The sequence below is a fragment of the Chelonia mydas genome, chromosome 11 (assembly GCF_015237465.2).
Source record: "Chelonia mydas isolate rCheMyd1 chromosome 11, rCheMyd1.pri.v2, whole genome shotgun sequence".
In the NCBI taxonomy this organism is placed as follows: Eukaryota; Metazoa; Chordata; order Testudines; family Cheloniidae; genus Chelonia; species Chelonia mydas.
Window position 1 is genome coordinate 18648767 of NC_051251.2, and position 23108 is coordinate 18671874.

Here is a 23108-nt window from a genome sequence, read left to right on the forward strand (position 1 = left end):
TATCGTTGGATTTAAATATATTTATAGCGGTCTGTCAACCTAAATAATGTGTCTTTTATTTTATTTTTTTTCTCTATACTCTAGGTCAGCCATTCATTAACCCAGATGGCACTCCTGTTGTGTATAATCCTCCTATGCTTCAGCAACCTGTTAGGACCCAAGTGCCTGGACCTCCACAGCAACCACCTCAGCAGCAACCAGCAGCTAATCACATCCTATCACAGGTGCACGTCAAATACACGATGCTCGACTGAGCCTTCTTACCATCCAATAATAAGAAAATAGTAGACTGATTTGTTGTGGAATTTTTTGAAAGAGAAGCATTAACTAGCCACATACGTGTAACTGGATATTCTTTTTAATCACCAGACCTACCAGTCTTCCAGATGATGTGACAGAGCAGTCACGTTTTCCTAAAACACACAAAAAACGTAAAGAAGAACTGTCAAGGTTCTGATATCAAGGATGTAGCAAGCATCACCACCTTACTAACACCACTGTTACTGCTTAGCAGAATGAAAGTAACTGAACCAGGGCTCAAATGGTAAACATTTAACAAGGGCCAAACTCTCTATCCTTTCTGCCCTCTCCCTATACTGTATATTAGACTAATTATTTCATTTTAACATGGAGAGCTACATTCCCTTTCTTTTCCAGTCCCTGTCCCAAATCTCTTAATTTAAGTCATGAAATGACCTCATGACACTTTCAAAGGATTAATTTGTACATTTCATAGTGATGTATAATAACACTAAAGAATTGGATCTGTTTTAACCTCCTATTCTTGTGTTAAAGGAAGCTAACAGACCACTTTAAGCCTGACCCAAACCCCCATAAAATAGTCCTACTTTTACAGCAGTGATTCCAAGCATCTAAGTACAGGCTCTTGCCTCACCAGCTTTAGGTAGTGACGCACAACCTTGCTCAAACTCGTTGAAAAGTTATTCATGGGCCTTTTACCTTCACCATCATCTTGGTCTATTTTCCTTGTGTTAAATCTTCTGTTCTGTGTGCTCAGGCTGCATCTACACTAGAGCTTAAGCTCTGCAGCCTACAGAGTTAAGTCTTCTTGAAACTGGTCAGACTCATCTGTACTTCCTGTTACTAGTATGGGATGTACAAGAGCAATACAGCATGCATGTATTTTCTTTCCTCTTCCCAAGAGCTGTCGTTGCCTTCTCCATAATTATCCCATCCCCTACAGGCTTGCTGCTGTAACACAATAATCTTGCATTTATATACCATATTAGTCACATATGGCAAATGTTGTTAGTGGTGGTAAATCTTTGGTATTTTTGGTGCCCCTACTATGCATATAAGATTTTAGGAGTGGTAAATTCAGTTGTATTTCAAAATGCACCTTTTGCTCAATAATAAAATGGCATGTTTTGATTTGTTTTTTGTACTTGCTTAGTTCTGGATTTAAAAACTGAAATATGTATTTAAACTGCATATACATACTTTAAAACAAAAATGGTTTACATGTAACTATTGAAAGTAGCAAAATTATCTATGTTTAAATTATACTTAGTTTGCTGCTTTGTCATATAATTTATTACAGTATTTAAAAATAAGCAAAATACCCCTCTTGATAGGACATAGATATATGTAAAAGCACATTAGTTCTTACTATATGAAGTTTTTCAAATTTTCTATTAAATTATATTGTCATGCTATTGCAAAATACCTCAGTTTACTCAGGTGTTTTTTTTTTGTTTTTTTTTTCATTTTTCTTCTTCTCTGGTATTAACTGTTTATATAAAACTGTTACTTCTTCAGCCTATCCGGTTTCTGCAGTCTTCTTCACAGCCTGTTCAATACTCTGCAGTCTCTTATCCACCCCCGCTCCTGCCAGTCTCATCTACCCAGCAATATACTGTGGTACTATATCTTCTATTCACCTCTTCTCTGCATGGGTGAAAAGTGTGTGTGTGTGTGTGTGTGTGTGTGTGTAACACACACACTGACTGGTTGCAATGTCAATTGCAGTAAAATAGTACCCAGAGGGGAAACCAGTTCCTAAGATCCTTGCACGCTATGTGACATTTGAGGGCGGTATATACAATGGAGATATATATATTTTTTCAATACTGTGCTCCAATAGCCAGTCAATATTTATTTTATTATGCCCCTTGATTTTTCTCTTTTTCCTTCCCCTCCTTCTCAGCTGTTGCTTTCTCTGTTTGCTTTCCCTCCCTTAGCCCCTTTTGTTGTTTTTGTATGGCACCTAGTTTTAGCCTCTTTGCCAGAGCAGTAGGAAGAGCTCGACTATGCCTAATATTTCCCCAACATTCTTGCCCAATGAAAAGGAGAGATCAAGGTGCACCGTCAGGTGCACTGGCTAGCTCTCCTTACCAGCACAGCCGCTTCAGATGCCAGCCCTGGGATGGAGGCCTAGAGTGTTAGGTTTCACAGGAGGTGGGTGAGCAGGTATGCTTCTCTTGATGCCAAAGTTAAGGGATGAGGTTGACTGGCAAGTAGGTGAACTGGAGCTGGGGATTCCAGATATTTTGCAGGGAGACTGCTCTGGATATCTTGATGGCTGATGTGGTCTGTTAGTCATAACAAGGGAAATTCACTAAAATGGCGCCAAATACATTTAGTAACGTATATTCAGTTTAAAAAAAAATCTAGGGGTGTTAATTATATATAGTAGTAATCTAATAAATAGGGTATGTGGTATACAGTGTATGTAAAATTATATTACATACTATTACTTAATAAGCGTAGACATATATGCACACTGGTGCGGGAGATAATCTCCTATAAATGTACCAGAATGAGACTGAAACAGTGAATGTTCATTGAAGTATGCTAATAAAAGCAGGGTGATGTAAAATACTTTATTTTTATTTTAAATCTCTAAATATAGTTTCAGATGTAGCGGCTGTTAATATCCTTCACCACCTTAATTTTTCACCTTCCCTTTTAAATAGTAGCTTCTTACTCACTGTTTTAAAGTCTTTTTCTATTTTTTTCGGGGGGGAGGGGGGCTACCCCCTTCCTGTTATGTAGCAATATTGGGAGCCCTTTGCTGATATTGGCATTGAAGTTCTTAGGTTTCCATTGTCTTTTTCTTCTCCCCAGTTCCCTGGGTGTACTCCCCACACCATACATTCAAGTTAGGAGACTTTTGATTGTTGTCTTGTAGGTCAGCCTCATCATAATTGGTTTGTTTTGTACAGCACTTTGAAATTGTAAAGCACTGTCTAAATTATTATTATTATTATTATTATTACTATTATTATTATTATTATTACCTCTAAAGTGAGGGAGAGATACATCAAAACATTACAAGTGCTTTTTCTGTTGAGGATGAATGTTTTGATTTCAGCTGCATTTCAGGTACTAAACCCCTCCCTTGCTGTACCTGAAAGCTTGTGGGTGGTGGGAGGTGTCAGTAATCCGTCATCATGCACTGACATTGTAAACAGTATGAATGGGACAAAAACTTTTTCAGCACTGATGCAAAAAGTGCTCTTTAGATTTGGCAGAAGCATATAGTGAATTAAAATAATGTATCCCATCCATATAAGCAGGTAAACTGTTTTCAACATTGGTTCAGGAGGACCCATTGCTGACAACCATTGTCAGCAACAGATGTATTTGTGAGCATAGAGCAGGCCTTTGAATTTGCAGTCATGTATATTGCAATGTATGTATTACACTTTTGAAGTGCTTTACCAACATTAAGGGTATGTCTACACTACGATATTAGGTCAAATTTATAGAAGTCAGTTTTTTAGGAAGTGATTTTATACAGTCGATTGTGTGTGTCCCCACTAAGCACATTAAGTCGGTGGAGTGTGTCCACAGTACCGTGGCTAGCGTAGACTTTTGGCGCGTTGCACTGTGGGTAGCTGTCCCACAGTTCCCTCACTCTCCGCCGCCCATTGGTATTCTGGGTTAAGCTCCCAATGCCTGATGGGGCAAAAACATTGTCGCGGGTGGTTTTGGGTACATGTCGTCAGTCGCCCTTCCCTCCGTGAAAGCAACGGCAGACAATGGTTTCGCGCCTTTTTTCCGTGTGGACGCCATACTGCTTTCAGCAGACAGTGCAGTAGGACTGTTAACCGTCGTCATTGAACCACCGCTTCTGCTGCAACTCGGCTCTCCTGCTCTTGGCTCGATAGCAAATTTCTCCATGTTGGCTGTCATGGGCTCCCGCTTCCGCTGCAACTCTGCTCTCCTGAATCCACCTCGCAGGTCGTCAGCCACCGCTTCCGCTGCAACTCTGCTTTCCTGCTCTCCTACAGACGCCGTACTATGGCAAGCATGCAGCCCGCTCAGCTCAGCTCACTGACACCGCCGCTGTTGTGTCCTAGTGCTGCTGGCAGCAGACAGTGCAGTAGGCCTGCTAACCATTGTCATCCACCGCTTTCGCTGCAAATCTGCTCTCCTGCAGACCCCATGCCACGGCAAGCGTGGAGACCACTCAGATCACTGCGGCAGTTATGAGCATTGTAAACACCACATGCATTATCCTGCAGTGTGTTCAGAACCAGAACCTGCAAAACCAGGCGAGGAGGCGACAGCAGCGCGGTGACGACATTGATGAGGACATGGACACGGACTTCTCTCAAAGTATGGGCCCTGGCAATATGGACATCCTGGTGGTAATAGGGCAGGCTCATGGAGTGGAATGCTGATTCTGGGCCCAGGAAACAAGGACAGATTGGTGGGACTGCATAGTGTTGCAGGTCTGGGATGATTCCCTGGTGCTGCGAAACTTTTGCAGGCGTAAGGGCAATTTCATGGAACTTTGACTTGCTTTCCCCTGCTCTAAAGTGCAAGAATACCAAGATGAGAGAAGCCCTCACAGTTCACAAGCGAGTGGCAATAGCCCTCTGGAAGCTTGCAATGCCAGACAGCTACCGGTCAGTCGGGAATCAATTTGGAGTGGGCAGTTCTACTCTGGGGGTGGCTGTGAACCAAGTAGCCAACGCGATCACTGAGCTGCTGCTATCAAGGGACTCTGGGGAAAATGTGCAGGTCGTAGTAGATGGCTTTGCCACAATGGGGTTCCCTAACTGTGGTGGGGCGATAGATGGAATGCATGTCCCTATCTTGGGACCGGACCACCTTGGCAGCCAGTACATAAACCGCAAGGGGTACTTTTCAATGGTGCTGCAAGCACTGATGGATCACAAGGGACATTTCACCAACATCATCGTGGGATGGCCGGGAAAGGTACATGATGCTCGCATCTTCAGGAACTCTGGTCTGTTTGAACAGCTGCAGGAAGGGACTTACTTCCCAGACCAGAAAATAACTGCTGGGAATGTTGAAATGCCTATAGTTATCCTTGGGGACCCAGCCTACCCCTTAATACCATGGCTTATGAAGCCATACACAGGCACGCTGGACAGTAGTAAGGAGCTGTTCAACTATAGGCTGAGCAAGTGCAGAATGGTGATAGAATGTGCATTTGGACGTTTAAAGGGTCGCTGGCGCAGTTTACTGACTTCGTTAGACCTCAGCAAAACCAATATTCCCATCATTATTACTGCTTGCTGTGTGCTCCACAATATCTGTGAGAATAAGGGGGAGACGTTTATGGCGGGGTAGGAGGTTGAGGCAAATCGCCTGGCCACTGATTACACACAGCCAGACACCAGGGCAATTAGAAGAGCACAGCAGGGTGCGCTACACATCAGAGAAGCTTTGAAAACCAGTTTCATGACTGGCCAGGCTATGGTGTGACAGTTCTTTTTGTTTCTCCTTGATGAAAACCCGCTCCCTTGGTTCACTCTACTTCCCTGTAAGCCAACCGCCCTCCCCGCTTCAATCACTGCTTGCAGAGGCAATAAAGTCATTGTTGCTTCACATTCATACATTCTTTATTAATTTGTCACACAAATGGGGGGATAACTGCCAAGGTAGCCCAGGAGGGGTGGGGGAGAAGGGAAGGACAAGGCCACACTGCACTTCAAAACTTATTGAATGCCAGCATTCTGTTGCTTGGGGTGGAGTGGTTGGGTGCCCCGAGGGGGGCCCCCCCACCACGTTCTTGGGTGTCTGGGTGAGGAGGCTATGGAACTTGGGAGGAGGGCGGGCAGTTACACAGCGACTGCAGCGGCAGTCTGTGCTCATGCTGCCTTTCCTGCAGCTCAGCCATACACCAGAGCATATCCGTTTGATCGTCCAGTAGCCTCAGCATTGCCTCCTGCCTCCTTTCATCACGCTGCCGCCACCTATCATCTTGCTCCCGCCACCTCTCCTCGTGTTCATTTTCTGCTTTCCTGGACTCTGCAGTTGTCTGCTTCCATGCATTCTGCTGAGCTCTTTCAGTGCGGGAGGACTTCATGAGCTCAGAGAACATTTCATTGTGAGTGCGGTTTTTTTCGCCTTCTTATCTGCACTAGCCTCTGGGATGGAGATGATAGGGGGGAGCGTTGAAACATTTGCAGCTGCGGGAGGAAAAAGAGACATTTTAGAGAAAAATGGGTAGCCTCTTTCACGGTGAATGGTTTCAAACAGCAGCACCCTCCTTTCCCATACCAAGCACCCGTTGGGTTGGCCATTTAAAAGGAGGGGCTGCAGTTTTCGGGTTAACGTGCAGCACAAACCCAACTAAACCCCCCACACCCAATTCTCTGGGATGATCGCTTCACCCCTCCTCCCACCACGTGACTAGTATCAGGGAAGATCCCTGCCAGCCAAACACGAACAGCTCAGTGTGAACGCCCCCGCCCCCCCCCCCCCACACACACTGACACCGCATGGCTAAAAGCTGGGATGATTTCTTTTCAGCAACAGGCAAACAGCCCAGCAGGATAAGCCACCTTTGAGTGTCCCCTTAATAAAATTCCCCTATTTCAACCAGGTGACCATGAATGATATCACTCTCCTGAGGATAACAGAGAGAAATAAAGAACGGATGTTGCTTGAATGCCAGCAAACACTGGGACCATACGCTGCCATGCTTTGTTGTGCAATGATGGCAGACTACGGTCTACTGGCCTGGCGTGGTAAAGTGTCCTATCATGGAGGACAGAATAAGGCTGCCCTCCCCAGAAACCTTTTGCAAAGGCTTTGGGAGTACATCCAGGAGAGCTTCAATGAGATGTCCCTGGAGGATTTCCGCTCCATCCCCAGACACGTTAACAGACTTCTGCAGTAGCTGTACTGGCCGCGAATGCATCCCAAGTCTTCCGGGAAAATTAATCATTAAACACACTTGCTTTTAAACCATGTATTATATTTACAAAGGTACACTCACCAGAGGTGCCTTCTCCGCCTTCAAGGTCCAGGAGCCCGCCTTGGGAGGGTTGAGGGGGTATTGGATCCAGGGTGATAAACAGTTCCAGCCTGTCGGGGAGAACGGTTTCATCCTTATCATCTTCCTTGTCCCCAAAATCCTCATCCCTGTTGCATGAGACTCCCCCATTGCAGGAGTCCACATATAGGGGTGGGGTTGTGGTAGGGGCACCACCTAGAATTGCATGCAGCTCATCATAGAAGAGGCATGTCTGGGGTTCTGACCTGGAGCAGCCGTTTGCCTGTTTGGTTTTTTGGTAGCCTTGCCTGAGCTCCTTAATTTTCACATGGCACTGCTGCGGGTCCCTGTTATAGCCTCTGTCCTTCATGTCCTTGGAGATTTTTTTCAAATATTTTGGCATTTCATTTTTTGGAACAGAGTTCTGATAGCACGGATTCCTCTCTCCATACAGCGATCAGATCCAGTACCTCCCGTTCGGTCCATGCTGGAGCTCTTTTTCGATTCTGGGACTGCATGGTCACCTCTGCTGATGAGCTCTGCATGGTCACGCCACGCTGGCCAAACAGGAAATGAAATTCAAAAGTTCCCGGTGCTTTTCCTGTGTACCTGGCTAGTGCATCTGAGTTGAAAGCGCTGTCCAGAGCGGTCACAATGGAGCACTCTGGGATAGCTCCCAGAGGCCAATAGTGTCGAATTGCATCCACACTACCCCAAATTTGACCCGACGATGTCAATTTTGGCGCTAATCCCCTTGTTGGGGAGGAGTACAGAAATTGATTTTAAGAGCCCTTTAAGTCGACAAAAATGGCTTTGTCGTGTGGACGGGTGCAGGGTTAAATCGACCTAACGCTGCTAAATTCAACCAAAACTCCGTAGTGTAGACCAGGGCTAAGTAATACAATACGCCTATGAGATAAGTATGTATCATTTCACCAGTTTAGCATAGGGAAATCAAAACATGATGGAGATAAGTCACTTGTCCAAGGCTGGAATCTGAATCAGAGCCTGGGTTAGAACTGAAGGTCTCCTGGCTCCCATACCTCTGCTTTGTCATTCTAATGCATGTTTCTATTATTCAGTAACTACCTACTTTTAATTTATTTGTAGTTTTATATATAGCTAATGTTTTGATTAATAGTGCTGGAATAGCGCAGATGCCCATTTCTCTAATAAAGAATGTAGATATTCATCTTATTTCATCAAGCTGTGTATAATTAAAATCACTTGAATAATTACTGTTACCTATATTTGGGTGTACAGTTTTGAAGGAAGAAAATAACTGCACTCTGAATTTTTTTGATTGTTCCATCAGTTATTCAATCCGTTTGTCTGATTTATGTTTAGACTTTATTAAAGCATAGACTGGTGACACGCAGTGAAGATTAGTAACAGATGCAAAGCAGTTCACCTATGGATCACTGGTTCAAATGCAGGCTATTCTGGTAGCATCCTATATTCGGTACTGTCTGATGGCTAGTACTCATTCAGCACCGTGAAATGGGTGATGGTCTCAGTTAAGAATCTAGATTATAGATATCGATAACTCCTAAAAAGACAGTTATGTTTGCCTCTTTATTGGTAGTATCATCAAAAAGGCAGCAGGTTAAATGGCCCATGGGGATTCAATTACTATATCATCTCTCTAGGGCAGGGGTCGGCAATCTTTCAGAAGTGGTGTGCTGAGTCTTCATTTATTCACTCTAATTTAAGGTTTCGCGTGCCGGTAGTACATTTTAACGATTTTAGAAGGTCTCTCTAAGTCTATCTTGTATAACTAAACTATTGTTGTATGTAAAGTAAACAAGGTTTTTAAAATGTTTAAGAAGCTTCATTTAAAATTAAAGTGCAGATCTTATCAGTTTAGTGCAGTGGTTCTTAACCTGGGGTGCACGCACCCCCTGGGGGTGCAAGATGCCCTTTCTGTGGGTGCAAGACATGCGAGATTTTTTTAGAAGGTAAATTATTGAAAACACAAATTAAGCATAGGCACATAAGTACAATTACTTTGTTTCATCAAACATATGTGTTTATTAACATTATACATTTTTTAACGATTACTGCAATATACAAAGTTTTAAAGTTTAACTTTTCAAGTTTTTAAGCTAATTGTAGTGTAATTTTTGATAAGGACTGCAGAGCGCTGGGCCCAGGCCAGGAGCAGAGCCCTGGGCTGGCTGCTGGTACCCCAAGCCAGCAGGAGGGCTGAGCAGGGCCGGAGGCTCGGACCCTGGCTGGCAGGGGGCAGGGTGGCTGGAACCCCAGACCAGCCGCGAGGTGAGCGGGGCCGCCGGCTGGTATCCCAGGCTGGCAGTAGGCTGAGCGGGGCCGATGGCTGGGACCTGGGCTGGCAAAGGGCCAGCAGTTGAAACCCCAGAGCGTCAGTGGGCTGAGCTGGGTGGTGGACAGAACCCCAGACCGGCAGCGGCTCCGCCGGCTCCTGCCAGCCCGGGTCCTGGCCGCCAGCCCTGCTCAGCCGCTGCCAGCCTTGGGTTCCGTTCACTCAGGCCGGCCGCAGGCTGAGCGGTGCCGGCAGCTGAGACCCTGGCTGGCAAGGGGCTGGCGGCTGGAACTCCAGACCATCAGCGGGCTGAGTGGGGCTGGTGGACAGAACCCCAGACTGGTGGCAGGCTCCTGGCAGCCAGGGTCCCGGCCACTGGCCCCGCTCAGCACGCTGCCAGCCTGGAGTTCCGTTCACCCAGGCCGGCACTGGGCTGAGCGGGACTGGCGGCCGGGACCCCGACGGGCAGCAGCGTGCCAGTAAAAATCAGCTCATCTGCTACCTTTGATGTGCGTGCCACAGGTTGCCGACCCCGGCTCTAGGGTAAACTCTACAGCTCAGAGTTTAGGTAACTTGCACTGCCTCCGCCTACACAGTATGAGTTTTTGGTGGATAAGTGTAAGAATTCATGTTTCAGTCTCCTTATGAACCAACTTTCCTCTGTTAGTTATTTTTAAAAGCAGACATTGAGATGTTATACCTAAAAACTAAGGGCTAAGCTGGATAGTTGAGTCAGTAAGCCATCTTTACGACCTAAGTCAATGTACTAAAAGCCCAAATTGGCTTATTGTAGCAAATAAAGAGCTAAAAATTTGCTTGTGAACGTATAACAAGTAATTTTCTTAAGTGCAATTGAAAACTGCTAATGGTTTCATTAGACATACCCTCAGCATTCAGAAAAAAGTATTTCATCATGAAAAACAGGATGTAGTTCCGCAAAATACAGAAGTCAGAAAAAGTAAAGAAAATATTTGTATACAATGCAGATGGTTTTCCAAATACTTTATCTCCTTAGCTCGTGAAGAGTGTACATATCAGCCATATGATCTTCCTCAGGACGAACTGAGGAGGGCCAGGTGGCCATAATATAGCTGTGGCATAGTACTTCTGTGTTCTATTGCCTTTTGGAAAGTCCAGATTTAAGGTGTGAATTGAAGCTTACTGATTAGCAAAAGATGTAATATTAGTGATTGCCCATATTCTTTGGAATGATGATCGCCATATCACTGTTGGATGATACACCAAATACAACTGTTAGCAATGAGTACTATTTCCAGACCCCAGTATAAACTGTAGAAAAAGTGCTTGGGATTACAATAATGAAGGACTCACACTGGCCGTGCCTAGCACAATGGGCCCCAATCCTTGACTGAGGTTTGTAGATGTTACCATAATACATACAAATAATAAATAAGACTACACCATGGACTCATGCAGAACTGAACATTTGTGCCTATTTTGAGGATTAGCAATTGATCCTGGTATCATATTAGCAGTATTATATACTCTTAGATTAATGGACAGTCTTTCTTATTCAAGACTAGTAGCATTATTAACTCAATCTCTAGCAAATCAGATTTTTTTCTTAAATACGGCAAAGCTATATGCATCCTGTTTTGATTAGTTAAACATTTTCACCCCCCATTTGGAATTAGATCTGAAAAGTTATTGACATAGTTTAAATTGTTTGATTCTAATTCATGGCAATTCTATATTTAACTCTTATGAAAGATAGCCTCCTTTATGAAAGAAAATCTGTTTCTAGCATAAGATGTTAAACCTTTTTAGTTTCTCTCCGTTTGTGTGTAACTTCTCCACAATTAACCTTGAATAATTACTGCACTGTTCTTAGCACACTGTCTATTTTTGTTCTGAAGCTTGCCTTGTCATTCTTTTTTAGTGTTTTAACATATGGTCATTGCACAGGTGCATGTTTTAATTTTTCACTTACTGAAGAATTTACTGAGCAACTATACTCTTCCCAGTTTGAATGTTTGTGAATGTAATGTTTATTATCCTTTTTTATTATAGCAAGACAACCTTGGATCACAGTTTAGCCATATGAGTCTTGCCCGCCAGTCATCTGCTGATGGTGCTGATCCTCACCCCACCATGTTCCAGTCCACTGTAGTCCTTCAACCCACACAACAGTCTGGCTATATCATAGCAACAGCCCCAACTCTGCCACCTCCACAAGGTCAACCAGTCCCTACTCCCAACTATTCTGCATCCAGCCATCCTGTCAACCAGCAAGTGCTGCAGCAACAGGGATATATGCAGCAACCTCTACCACAGGTACAGAGGCTTTATATTTTCTTCTCAGACAACTATTTAAAAGAATATCCTTGACACCATTGGTGAACATTTTATATTTCAATGGACTTGGTTAGTAAATTTGATTTTCTTAATTCTGTGGTTTGAAGTCAGTGGCTTCCGTTTACTTGGGGAATGAGCAATTGTCCAAGCTTCATGCCTATCCACGGGTAACTCTTAAAGACTTAGAAAATTAGAGTTTAGGAAGTACATAGTATGATTAATAGTGATATTTTTAAATTAAATATAACCAAATTTAACCTAATCAAATATAAATTTTATATATTCTCATACTCTGCACATATTTTATTTTGCTTAGTTTTAATGTCTACTTTTAAAATTTTTGCTGTGAAGACTGGCCTAGGAATCCTAACCATCATCTTTTTCTTTAATGCCCCTATGTGGGTGCTGAGAAACTCAAACAAAGCAGCCACTTACTTTGGTATGACCCAAAGAAAATAGAATTGCCTTTATTTTGTAATTCTTTCAGCATTCAGTGTTTTTGCACTCTGCCTTTTATAAACCTAAAAATGTGAATCTCCAAAATGTTGCTCCTTTTTAGATGCCAGCTTGTTATTGTGCTCCAGGCCAATATCCACACTCCAATCAACAATATCGACCAGTTACTTCTGTCCATTACAACACACAGCAAAACCCACCACTGCCACAGCCAGCACAGCAGACAGGTTTGCAGAATTTTTTCATTACTTCACGTGCTTATGGGTGTTAAAGGAAACTGCAGGTACTGTCAGATACTGAAGTCTCAGTAAAGCAACATTTGCTAATGGTGAAGAAATATCTTTCAATTTGTACAACTTCGTAGCAGTCCCAATGTGAAGAACTGTGATTGTTCTTTAAATGTGGCATGTGGTCATTAGCTGAAATCATTATGCTCTCTTTTGTGTCAGGGATGACTCATTTAAATCACCAAGTGGAAAGCCTTGATTTAAATCATCAACTGTAATCAGCTTTTCCATTTGTACTTCAGTGGTTTTCTAAAGAAAGTTGCATTCACCAACTAAATTTGCTACATCTTTTTGATACTTTGGAGGGTACACTATAACTGTATACACTTATTTAAACAATTATATAACTTATTAATTGTACATTTTTGGTGTATTAAAAATGGTGAATGACACACTGTATTTACTACATAATAAACTTTTTGCTCATGATTTCAGTCGAGCTGCATTAGAATTGTAACTGAAATTTAACTAAACACACAGAACAAAATGACCTTGAATGTGTTGGATACATAAACTTCTTATCAAAACATTTTTCACATTTACAACTAAATGATATGTTAACCAGAAGGATTAACTGTAGTCAGTTAATTAACTGAAGTCAGTGAATTAAAATGATTATTTCAGGTCAGGCTGGGAAAATTTTCAGATATGCCTGTGTGAAAGTGGTTGGAGCTTAAGTTCCTACTTGTCTAAGTCTCTTGAAAATGAGAGTCTCTCCTCAGTTACTGTGCTAGTCGCTTGCGTCTGGGAGCACAGCTTCTGGGTCTCCCACAGAATCAAGTCCTTAAAGGTAGATGACCTATTGTGCCATATTTACAAAGCTTGACCTCAGAAATTAGAAGATTTTCCCCGTATCCTTTCTATATATAAAAAGCAGCTTTTAACTCTGAGCTTTAGGTAGACACTAATGGATTCAGCCTATTTGTTTTTTATTGAAATGTTTTAAGAGATTGCACTAAGTTTAGGCCTTAACAGGTTTTGTATTAAATTCCAATTTTAAACAGTTTATTTTTAAAAGAAAAACTTATTACTTGAATCCCAAAATAATAAAAATCCTATTTAAATTTTTAAAAATGGATTTTTATCCACTGTGCCTTGTGTGCATTTACTCTTTTTTTTTTTTTTAATTATTCTTTCAACTCTACTTCTCTCAAGGTGCAAAGGCCTAAATGGGGAACATGGTATATAACAAGATCCAAAATGAAAAATGCAAATAAGTTATTCACCATATTCACTTGACCCATTAGTATAAATAACTCATCCTGTAAACCAGTCTCATTATTCTTTATTTTGTCTTTTTTTTTTGTTAATTTAACTGATTTGTAACTGTAAGGGGGCACCAAACTTGTGTGAGACTTGATAACTTTGGAACAAAAATGAATGGCATCCCTCAAGTGGAGGGACATTTGAGAAGTAAGTCTGAAAATGTTTAATTTAGAAATTGTGATGTACAAAGGGCTACAAATGAATATTTAGAAAGTATTGACACTGTTGTATTTTTCTGCTGTCCCTTTTTGATTTTGAGATATCATAATTGAGGAGGGACAGCATGATGATGATTTTTCTACATATAATCATTTGTGATTGAAGGTAACAGGTGCCAGACAAATATCACATCCTGATGACTTGAGCCACTTTATATTTATCAAATTCCTCCTCCTGGTTCTGGTAATGGGCTATTCTTCTTCTGTGATTGGATCTCTCTTCTACAAAGTCCCACAAGACTACATTTCTTCATCTCCTCTTTGTTCATCTTGTCCTTCTAAGTTATTTTTAATCATAGCTATTACTTTTACTCTTATAATTAACTTGTCACAATTTTTGTGTGGCCAGGTAGGTTGAACTCCAGAAGTAGATTATTTTCTTTTGGGTCAAAGAAATGAGCAGGCTGAGACACAAGGGCTTAAACTTTCAAAAGTGACCAGTAGTTTTGAGAGCCCAACTTCAGACACAAACCCTTTACAATCGGGTCTTTATATGGTATTTCGAGTTGGTCACTTAAAAACTAAGGCACCCAAAATTCCTAGTCACTTGAAAATTTAGGCCAGGATACCTGATCCTATTCTACTTGTATTTAGAGTTTATACAGGTGCTGTAGAATATGGTTATGAGTAGGTATAGTTAAAACCCTCACAGCTCCAGAAAACATCTGTATTTCCATATCCAGGTAGCCTGTTTCAATCTGTAACTGCCCCAGGATATTGTCTACTCTATCACAGTATATCACCATGTTTTAAGGCTGTTAATTAGATACTACCAATAAATCAAAAACTACCCCTTGTGCTGATACATCGCCCTTCGATCTGTATAAGAAAGAGTTATTCTACAGAGCACCCAGATAAAACAATAATGGGCTCTGCAGAAATGTGTAATAACAATTTCCCTGCTTTTCCAAGTCAAAAAGATGTTTTCTCTAATTCCTTATATTTCAGAGTACCTTTGCTTATGAGGCAGTACTTCAGGTACTGCAAATGAGAAAAGACTTTGATTGGTTAAATTCACTTAAGTGCCTGCTAACGTTACTGGGGATGCAGTGGTTTCTTATAGATTCTACCCTCCTCAGATAATTTATAGAGTGACACATCTATGGGTTTCGTATTATATCTTGGCCACTTTTAATACACTATATTTTTAAAACCTTGAACCACTTCTCCCGTGCCACCTTTCATGTCTGTATTGACCAACTAAACTTCTTTCAGCTAAAAATTTTAGATAGAAGTGCTGTTTTTGAGCATGTGGAGTATCTGTTCAAACAACTTTCATTATCTTTATTTCCTTCCTTGAATTAAACTTCCCAGTTGCATCCAGCATCTATAGTACTGGGGTAACCTCTGACTCTGAACTTTCTACTTTGTCCCAGATACCTTACATCTGCAGATTTGCCTGTTGCTACCTCACAAAACTGTCTATATACATACTCAGTTCTGTCAGCCTAAAGCTTTGTCCATGCATACAGCTCCTTTTCTTATGGCTTGCCCAGGGCTCAGTTATCTGTGGCCTGTCATATGCACTAATTCATGTAACCAGAAATTGAGCTACACTGAGGGTAATTAGTGTGTTAATTATCTAGATTCTAAAAATACATGCATTAAGTATGAAACCGAAGTAGTAGTAGGTTTCAGAGTAACAGCCGTGTTAGTCTGTATTCGTAAAAAGAAAAGGAGTACTTGTGGCACCTTAGAGACTAACCAGTTTATTTGAGCATGAGCTTTCGTGAGCTACAGCTCACAGTTGTATAGTAACCTATAATTACCACTAATTTATGTGTAATATGAAGGCTATCAAGAAACACAGCCACAATGTAACTACAATGATATTAGGTATTATAAAGTATGACATTTTAAAAATGTATTTAAAATTGGACTTTTTGTGGGAGTAAATAAATTCCCATTCTCACTAAGGCCTAACCATGCCCTGGTTAGAGGGGGAAATTGAGTTATGATAAACAACTAAGAGTCAGGGGGAAATTGAATTATGACAACTTAGTGTGGAAAGGAGTTAGTTTAGATTTGTAAGGTTGGGTGAGCTTTTCTGGCTATCCAAGCTGAAACTTGTATGTATTTGATGCCAGTAAAATAGCACAGCTTAAGACTTCTGTTTGTATTTTCTCTGAGCAAGGTGTTCTCATTTCACAGATTGTTTACAGCGTGCTGCTGGGTTCTGGGGTTTGGGCTTTTTTCCTGCTTTTAAAGTTATGCATCATGGGCTCAGATTCTATTTACCTGCTGCAGTATCATAAGCCTCAAATTAAGCACAAAGTTGCATGTTATATGAACAAAAATAGGAGATATCAATTTCCCCCCCTTTTGTTCATCTGCCTCACGTCTAGGTTATAATGAGACTGTAAATATGTTATCCGTGCATATTGAACCAATAAGCATGGTTGAGAGGAGATGTCATTAAGATGCTAGAGCATGGGCCAAGGAATGTTTTTTATTCCTAGGTTTGCTGCTGCCAAGCTTGTGGCCATGAGCAAGTCATGTGTCCCATTTACCTACCTGTAAAACAGGTATTCTGTCAACACATCCAAGGAGTATTATGAGGCTTAACTAATGTTTGTAGAGCACTTGGAGATTATTGCAACAAAAGTACTATACAAGTGCAAAATATTTGTGGGGGGGTGGGTCTGGGTTTCACTGCAACATCATGCACTTTGTAATTTGCAAAGTCACCTTTTGCTAGCCAGGCCCTAAAATCAGGTAAAGTAATCAGTTTGCTGTTTTTTCGACAACAGAAGGAGGTTCTTTTTTGTGTGCTTGTCCATATATATATTCTACTGCTGTGTGCATGCTTTTGGTCAGCTGTGTCCGTTGGAGGGCCTGCCTTTTCCTTGAGTGTCCTTGTGCCTCCAGCATCATGGCCTCTTTAGTGCTGGACTCACCACTGTTATCAGTAGTGAAGGTACTTCCTTTGGTACTGACCATCTCGCCTATTCCATTACTGAACAGGAGGAATATGCCTTCTCTTCCTCAGGCTCTGAAAATGGTAGGGAGGTGTCACCATTTCATCCTCTGGGAGACAGATATCCAGAGCAGTATACACCAGAGAAGGAGTCAAGCTCATTTTTATTACTCCAAATGTAAGAGCTCTCAGAAGGACACCTTTGTGAAATGTATAGGGGTATCCCGCCCCATGGCTACCTGCTCACTATGCCTATCAACACCCTCAGCCTTATTGGGCACTGTGGGGATTTCATCAGCCTAGAAGACTAGCACCTGCATCCTGGTCCAGGGCTAGATCTTTCTTCACCAGCCCAAACTGCAGTGATGCCAATGGAACAGAGTGGTTAGGGCTTTGATGAGGATTTACAGACAGAGGACCATTGTATACTAGTGCCCATCTTATCCTCATTTCCTGATGAGGCTATATCTATATCTGCCTCCAGAAGACTACAAGATGTTCCAGAAAATTGGCTGATGCACTGAAGATTCCAGTGGAAGTTGTCCAAAAGAAGTCTCTCAAGGTCCTAGACATTCTTCACACCTCTGTACCTGGATGACTTGCAGTTCCCATCAATGAGGGGCTCTTAGAGCCAACTAAGTTATTCTGGCAGACTTCTTTGGCACCAGCATCAAAAAGAACAGATTGCTGATACCAAGTGTGTTCCCTTGACTTTGAGCAATTTTCCACACAACCTACACCTGAGTCACTGGTTCAACCAGAAAAAATAAGCAGAAAACAACACCTTGAGACAGAGTCACACAAATTATTTGATGTAAAGCCAACAAGTGAGAATCTTCAATTACTAGGCCTTATTGGTGAAGTACAATTATTTTAATTGGGACTCCTCCAAATTTTGTGACAGAATTCCTCAAGATGAGAGAGAGGAGTTTAAGTCCTTCATCTTAGAGTGACAACTTATTGCACATTCATCACTTCAAGCAGCCCTCAGTGTTGAAGACAAGGCATTCCGATCTATGGCTATATCAGTTGCCATGAGGGGATCCTGTTGGCTCCAATCCTCAGAAATCCTGTTGGGATCTGGAGCTCACCTCAATGCCCTTATGATTAAGGGCAGATGGACAACTCAGGAAACCAATCTCCACATCAGTCTGTGGAAACTCAGGGCAGTCAGGAGCACCTGCCTTCATTTCCTACCCCTCATCAGGGTTATGACAAACAACATATCTTGCATATTCTATATGAACAAGCAAGGACGAGCGAGATCCTTCCCTCCCTGTGCACCGAAGTAAGGAAACTATGGAACTGGTGCATAACTCATCAGATCTGCGTCCTGGGTATTCAGAACACTGCAGCCGATGTTCTCAGCAGATGCTTCTCCCAGAACTACAAATGGGAGCTAGGCAGTATATTCCAAGGATGGGGACTTCCAGAGGTGGCTCTCTTCACCACCTTCTGTTCAAGAGGGAGACTGGGCCACCACTCTTTGCGGGATGCCTGTCGTCCATTTTGGACAAAGGGTCTGCTCTGTGTTTCCTCCAACACCTCTGATACTAAAAGTGATGAACAAAATCAGACAGGACAAAGCCAGTTATCCTTATATTCCTGACTTGACTGAGACAACCTTGGCCCCCTTACCTGCTTCATCCATGCATCCAACCACCGTTCAAGCTTTGGCCCACTCTTGGTCTGCTCTCTCAGGCTGCGGATCATGTGCTTCATCCCAACTTGGGGTTCCCCACCTCAGGGGATGGTTCCTCTGTGGTTCACGGGATTAGAATCCTCCTGCTCTGCTGAAGTGCAACAGGTGTTATTCAAGAGTAGAAAGAAGACAACCTGCACTACTTACCTGCAGAAATGGAAGAGATTCTTCCCTTGGTGTTACCACTGCCACCCTCTGCCTGAATCTTTGCATCTTTCAGTCATCCTAGATTACCTGTTGGATCTAAAGAAGTTGGGGTTATCAGTTTGCTGGATTTAAGGTTCATTTGGCCACAGTATCAGCCTTTCATCCTCCAGTGGACGAGTTTTTGGTATTTGCTCACCTCATGTTGTTGTCCAGGTTAATTAAGGGTCTGGGGAATGTCTACTCCCAGATTAAAGACCCTGCCCTGACCTGGGACCTCAGCCTGATATTTAGATGCCTTATGAAACCTCCATTTGAACCAATGGCAACCAGTTCTCTCCTCCAAGATCAGCCTTTTTAGTAGCCATCATGTTGGCTGATAGGGTTGGGGAGATTGGAGCCTTAATGGTAGATCTCCCCCACCCCACCCCCTTACAGTGTCCTTTAAGGGCAAATTCTTTTTACACCCACACCCTAAATCCTTGCCTAAGGTACTGTTGGCTTTCCAGTTGAACCAATCCCTTCATCTACCAATGTTTTTTCCAAAACCACATAGCTCTCTGCAGGAGACATGTTTTCATACCTTGGATGTTAGAAGTGCATTGGCTTTCTACTTAGATACAAACAAACAATTTTGAAAGTCACCGAGACTGTATATCTTCTTCACAGATAGATTCTGGGGGTCCACAGTCTCTTCTCAGGGACTGTCAAGATGGATATCCGAGTGTATTATCACTTGTTACGATCCAGCAGGTGTTCATCTGCCCCAAAGGCTGATAACACATTCTACCAGATCACAAGTAACATCCACAGCATTCTCAAGAACCTGTCCTATCTGAGATACGTGGGACTGCTACATGGGATTCAGTACATAGGTTTTCTAAACATTACACATTGATCCATGCTGCCATATCTAATGCAGCTATTGGTACTGTGGTACTATTTTCAGTTCTAGACTCGATCCCGAAGTTCGCTCCCTCCATCGGGGATACTACTTGAAAGTCCCCTGAAGTGGCGCACCCATAGGGAACACTCCTTGAAGAGGAGGTTAATAACCTTGTGCAGTAACTGTGGCTCTTTGAGATGTTGCCCTATAGTTGCTTTGCTACCCAAACTTTTCTCCTCTCTGCTTCAGACTGTTCTCTGTGGGGCACTGAGGGGGAGAAGGAATGGAGGGTGGTTCACCCAGGCATCCCTATTTAGTCTTGATGTGCAGCACGAGTTAGCATGGGGTGCATGAACTGGCTGAACGGACAACTGTAAGATAAAATCTCCGGTCAAGGGCCCGAGAGATGCATGCACACCTAAAGTGGAGCATCCTTAGGGACACACATCTTGAAGCACCACTCTTACTGCACAAAGTGAGTAACCTTTTCCTCCATTGATGGAGCTACCATTGTTCAGGAAAGTGGTGGTCTTACCAACAGAAAAACCCCTTCTGGTATGTAGTTGTGTCTACATTATGGTGATGTAGCTATGCTGGTGTAGCTTCTGTACTGTAGGCATACTCTTAAACAGGGTCTATGGACTTCTCAAGAAGTCTGGCTTCACATAAACGTCTTGGAGGTAAGGATCATTTGTCAAGCATATATAGTTGTCCTCCCAGCTCTGAAAGATCTGACAATTCAGGTCACGACAGACAACACTACAACCGTGTTTATATAAACAAACAAGGGAAGCCAGATTCTGTATCTATGTCAAGGAGTGGTAAATCTCTGGAATTACTGTATCTGTCACAAGATTACTCCATTAGCCATAGATTTACCACAGTTGCAAATGGTATCACCTCAGCAGATAGTTTGCAAATGACCTTGTGTGGTCAATAAAAGGTACCATTACCCAAGACAGTCATCAGGTGAGATCATCTAACCATAGACCTCTTGACCACCAGTGAAAACAAGTGTCTCAAGTTCTGCTCCACAGAAGGGCAGACACAAGGCTCTCTCTCCAACACATTCCTGATCTCTGTCCCTAATGCATGTTTACCCTCCAATTCCATTTTTCCCAAGAGTCATTGGGAAATTCAGATAGGGTACGGCCAGGATGATCATGATAGCACCAGCATGGCTGAGGTGCTTCTGGCTCTTTGACCTGAGGAAATCTCTGCATTCAGCCTCAGATCCAATTGCTTCTTCAGTCAGATGTGGTATCTGAGATGGCCAGATCCTCCATCTGGATCCACTGTCCGTGAACCTGGTGGCATAGATATTGGCCAGTTGACATCAGTAGAGAGGACCTGTTCAGGTGAAGTACAGAATATTCTCATCCACAGTAGAAAGGACTCTGCAAGGCTTGTTTATTTTGTCAAGTGGAAGAGATTCATTATGAGGCCACACCACCACTTGTCTCTGTTTCAAACTCAGATACCAGATACACTGGGATTACCTTCTATTACTAAAGAACATTTGGCTATCTGTAAGCTCCCTGTGGGTCCACCTCGCAGCGATATCTGCTTTCTGCCTTCCCTTTCATGAGTATTCCTCATTTTCACACCTTACAGTATCTAGGTTCTTCAAAGCCCTCATGCGGCTATTTCCCTCAGTTAGAAAGCCTCCCACTCCTTGAGATCTCAGAATTGGGCTGACAGGTTTGACCTGGGTTGATGGGTTGACTCTTTGAGCCACCTGCTATATGTTCTGTGTTCTCTCCATCAAAACTGCCTTTGTAGTAGCAATAATATCTGCCAAAAGGGTAGGAAAGATATAAGCTCTTGTGGCAGAATCTACGTACATAGTTTTTCATACAGATGTGGAGTAATCTTGGGACCTCACCCAAAATTCTTGCCAAAGGTAGTCTCAGACTTCGATCTCAGCCAAGTAATACATCTGCCTGTTTTCTTTCCAGAGCCACGTTCCAGCAGATGCTAAATTTCACATTGTAGGTATTCTTACAGTGCTGTCCTTACCCTAAATCTATATAGGTATGTCTCCCAGATTATCTGTAGTTTATGGGGATAGGTCATATCAACACAGAGACTTCCTAATTGAATTTATACATGTATTAAGTTGTGCTATGAAATAGACAACTTAGACCCACCATTGAGAGTGTAGCTTCTTTGAAAAATGTTCCACTATTAGAAATACTTAGGGCATCTACCTGAGGTTCAGTGTATACACTGACTCAGCATTACTTCATAGAGGAAGCATCAGGCTCTGATCAGTGTTTTGGCAGGGCCATCTTATCATCGTTTTGTAAACTCCGAACACCTCCTGTGATCGAGGTGACCGTTAGTGCATCCCCAACAGTGAAATATATACGGACAATCTTCAAAAGAAGAATCAGTTACTTACCTGTATAATATATATGGATGACACATCTCAAAGAACCACAGTTACTGTCAGGTAAATAATTGTTTTATATTTCTGTTTGGAAACTTGATTGTATAAAATTGGTCCCACAGGATCTCCGTGCTATACAGAACGGTGTAATGACCACCTTCCCCTGGTGGCACATCCCACCATGTAGTTTCATGCAGCACAGACAAAGATAACTGGAATGTGCATTTTTATCATCTTACATCTTAAGTGAATGTAGTGTTTATATAAAGTATGGAGTTGAAAGTTCTCTATCCCCAAAATAGATAAAACATAAGGCAGCAGCACTGCAGATCCCAATGTACCTTAATCCTGACTTGGGATACCACGACACTAGAGGGAGGAGGGTGATCCAGTCTCTAATCCCATTTAGTTCTTGGCTACTCTGCTGAGCCTGCAAACAATAATACCAATTGTGGTGATGGATTTTATTTTGTCAATATCTGTCCAGTAAGTATTTAGACTGAGTCCACCAACTTGCTCCACATAGACCCTAGGTTCCACATGCTAGTATTAACCACCTGAGCAAGTCGTGGACATGTGCCCCTGTTTTTTCTGGTGTCCTCTTTTTAGATTTGTTAGGTAAAAATTCAGAAGACTGCTATATTAAGTCAATACAAAGTTGTACCTAAAATGATTGGTCCTTATTTGCAGCAGCTGCCTCTGCGACATTAGCAGTGTGCCACTTGGATAATATAGCATGTACCCTACCAAACTGAGAATTAACACATCTTACTTTTAATTGTATTGATTAATAGCTGTCAATTTTATTTGTATTATGAAATTTTTAATAACTATAAAACAACTTTCCAATGAACTGTTTCTTATTTTTGTACAAATATTTGTTGTTTACATTTGTGACTACTTCAGAGAACATTGTAACTGAAGCATATTTATTTAATGTTGTGGAATGGTTTGGCCTTTTTCATGAGCTGTTGGATTCGGGGCCGTAACACTGTCTGAGAGGGTTACATTTCTCACAGTGAAC

General features: G+C 42.3%; 1 protein-coding gene across 35 annotated transcripts in view; it reads left to right on the forward strand.

The window, feature by feature from the left end:
• Positions 1–23108, forward strand: part of R3HDM1 (R3H domain containing 1) — a 165554-nt gene that overhangs the window by 106854 nt on the left and 35592 nt on the right. For 22 of the 35 annotated variants that reach the window (XM_043525041.1, XM_043525042.1, XM_043525045.1 and 19 more), the window contains 3 exons: positions 85–224; positions 11532–11795; positions 12376–12499. In XM_043525041.1, the coding sequence (XP_043380976.1) occupies positions 85–224; positions 11532–11795; positions 12376–12499 (528 nt within the window). Of the gene's footprint in view, positions 1–84; positions 225–1779; positions 1882–11531; positions 11796–12375; positions 12500–23108 lie in introns of all 35 variants that reach the window. The other 13 variants (XM_043525024.1, XM_043525023.1, XM_037912839.2 and 10 more) reach the window with 1 other exon arrangement.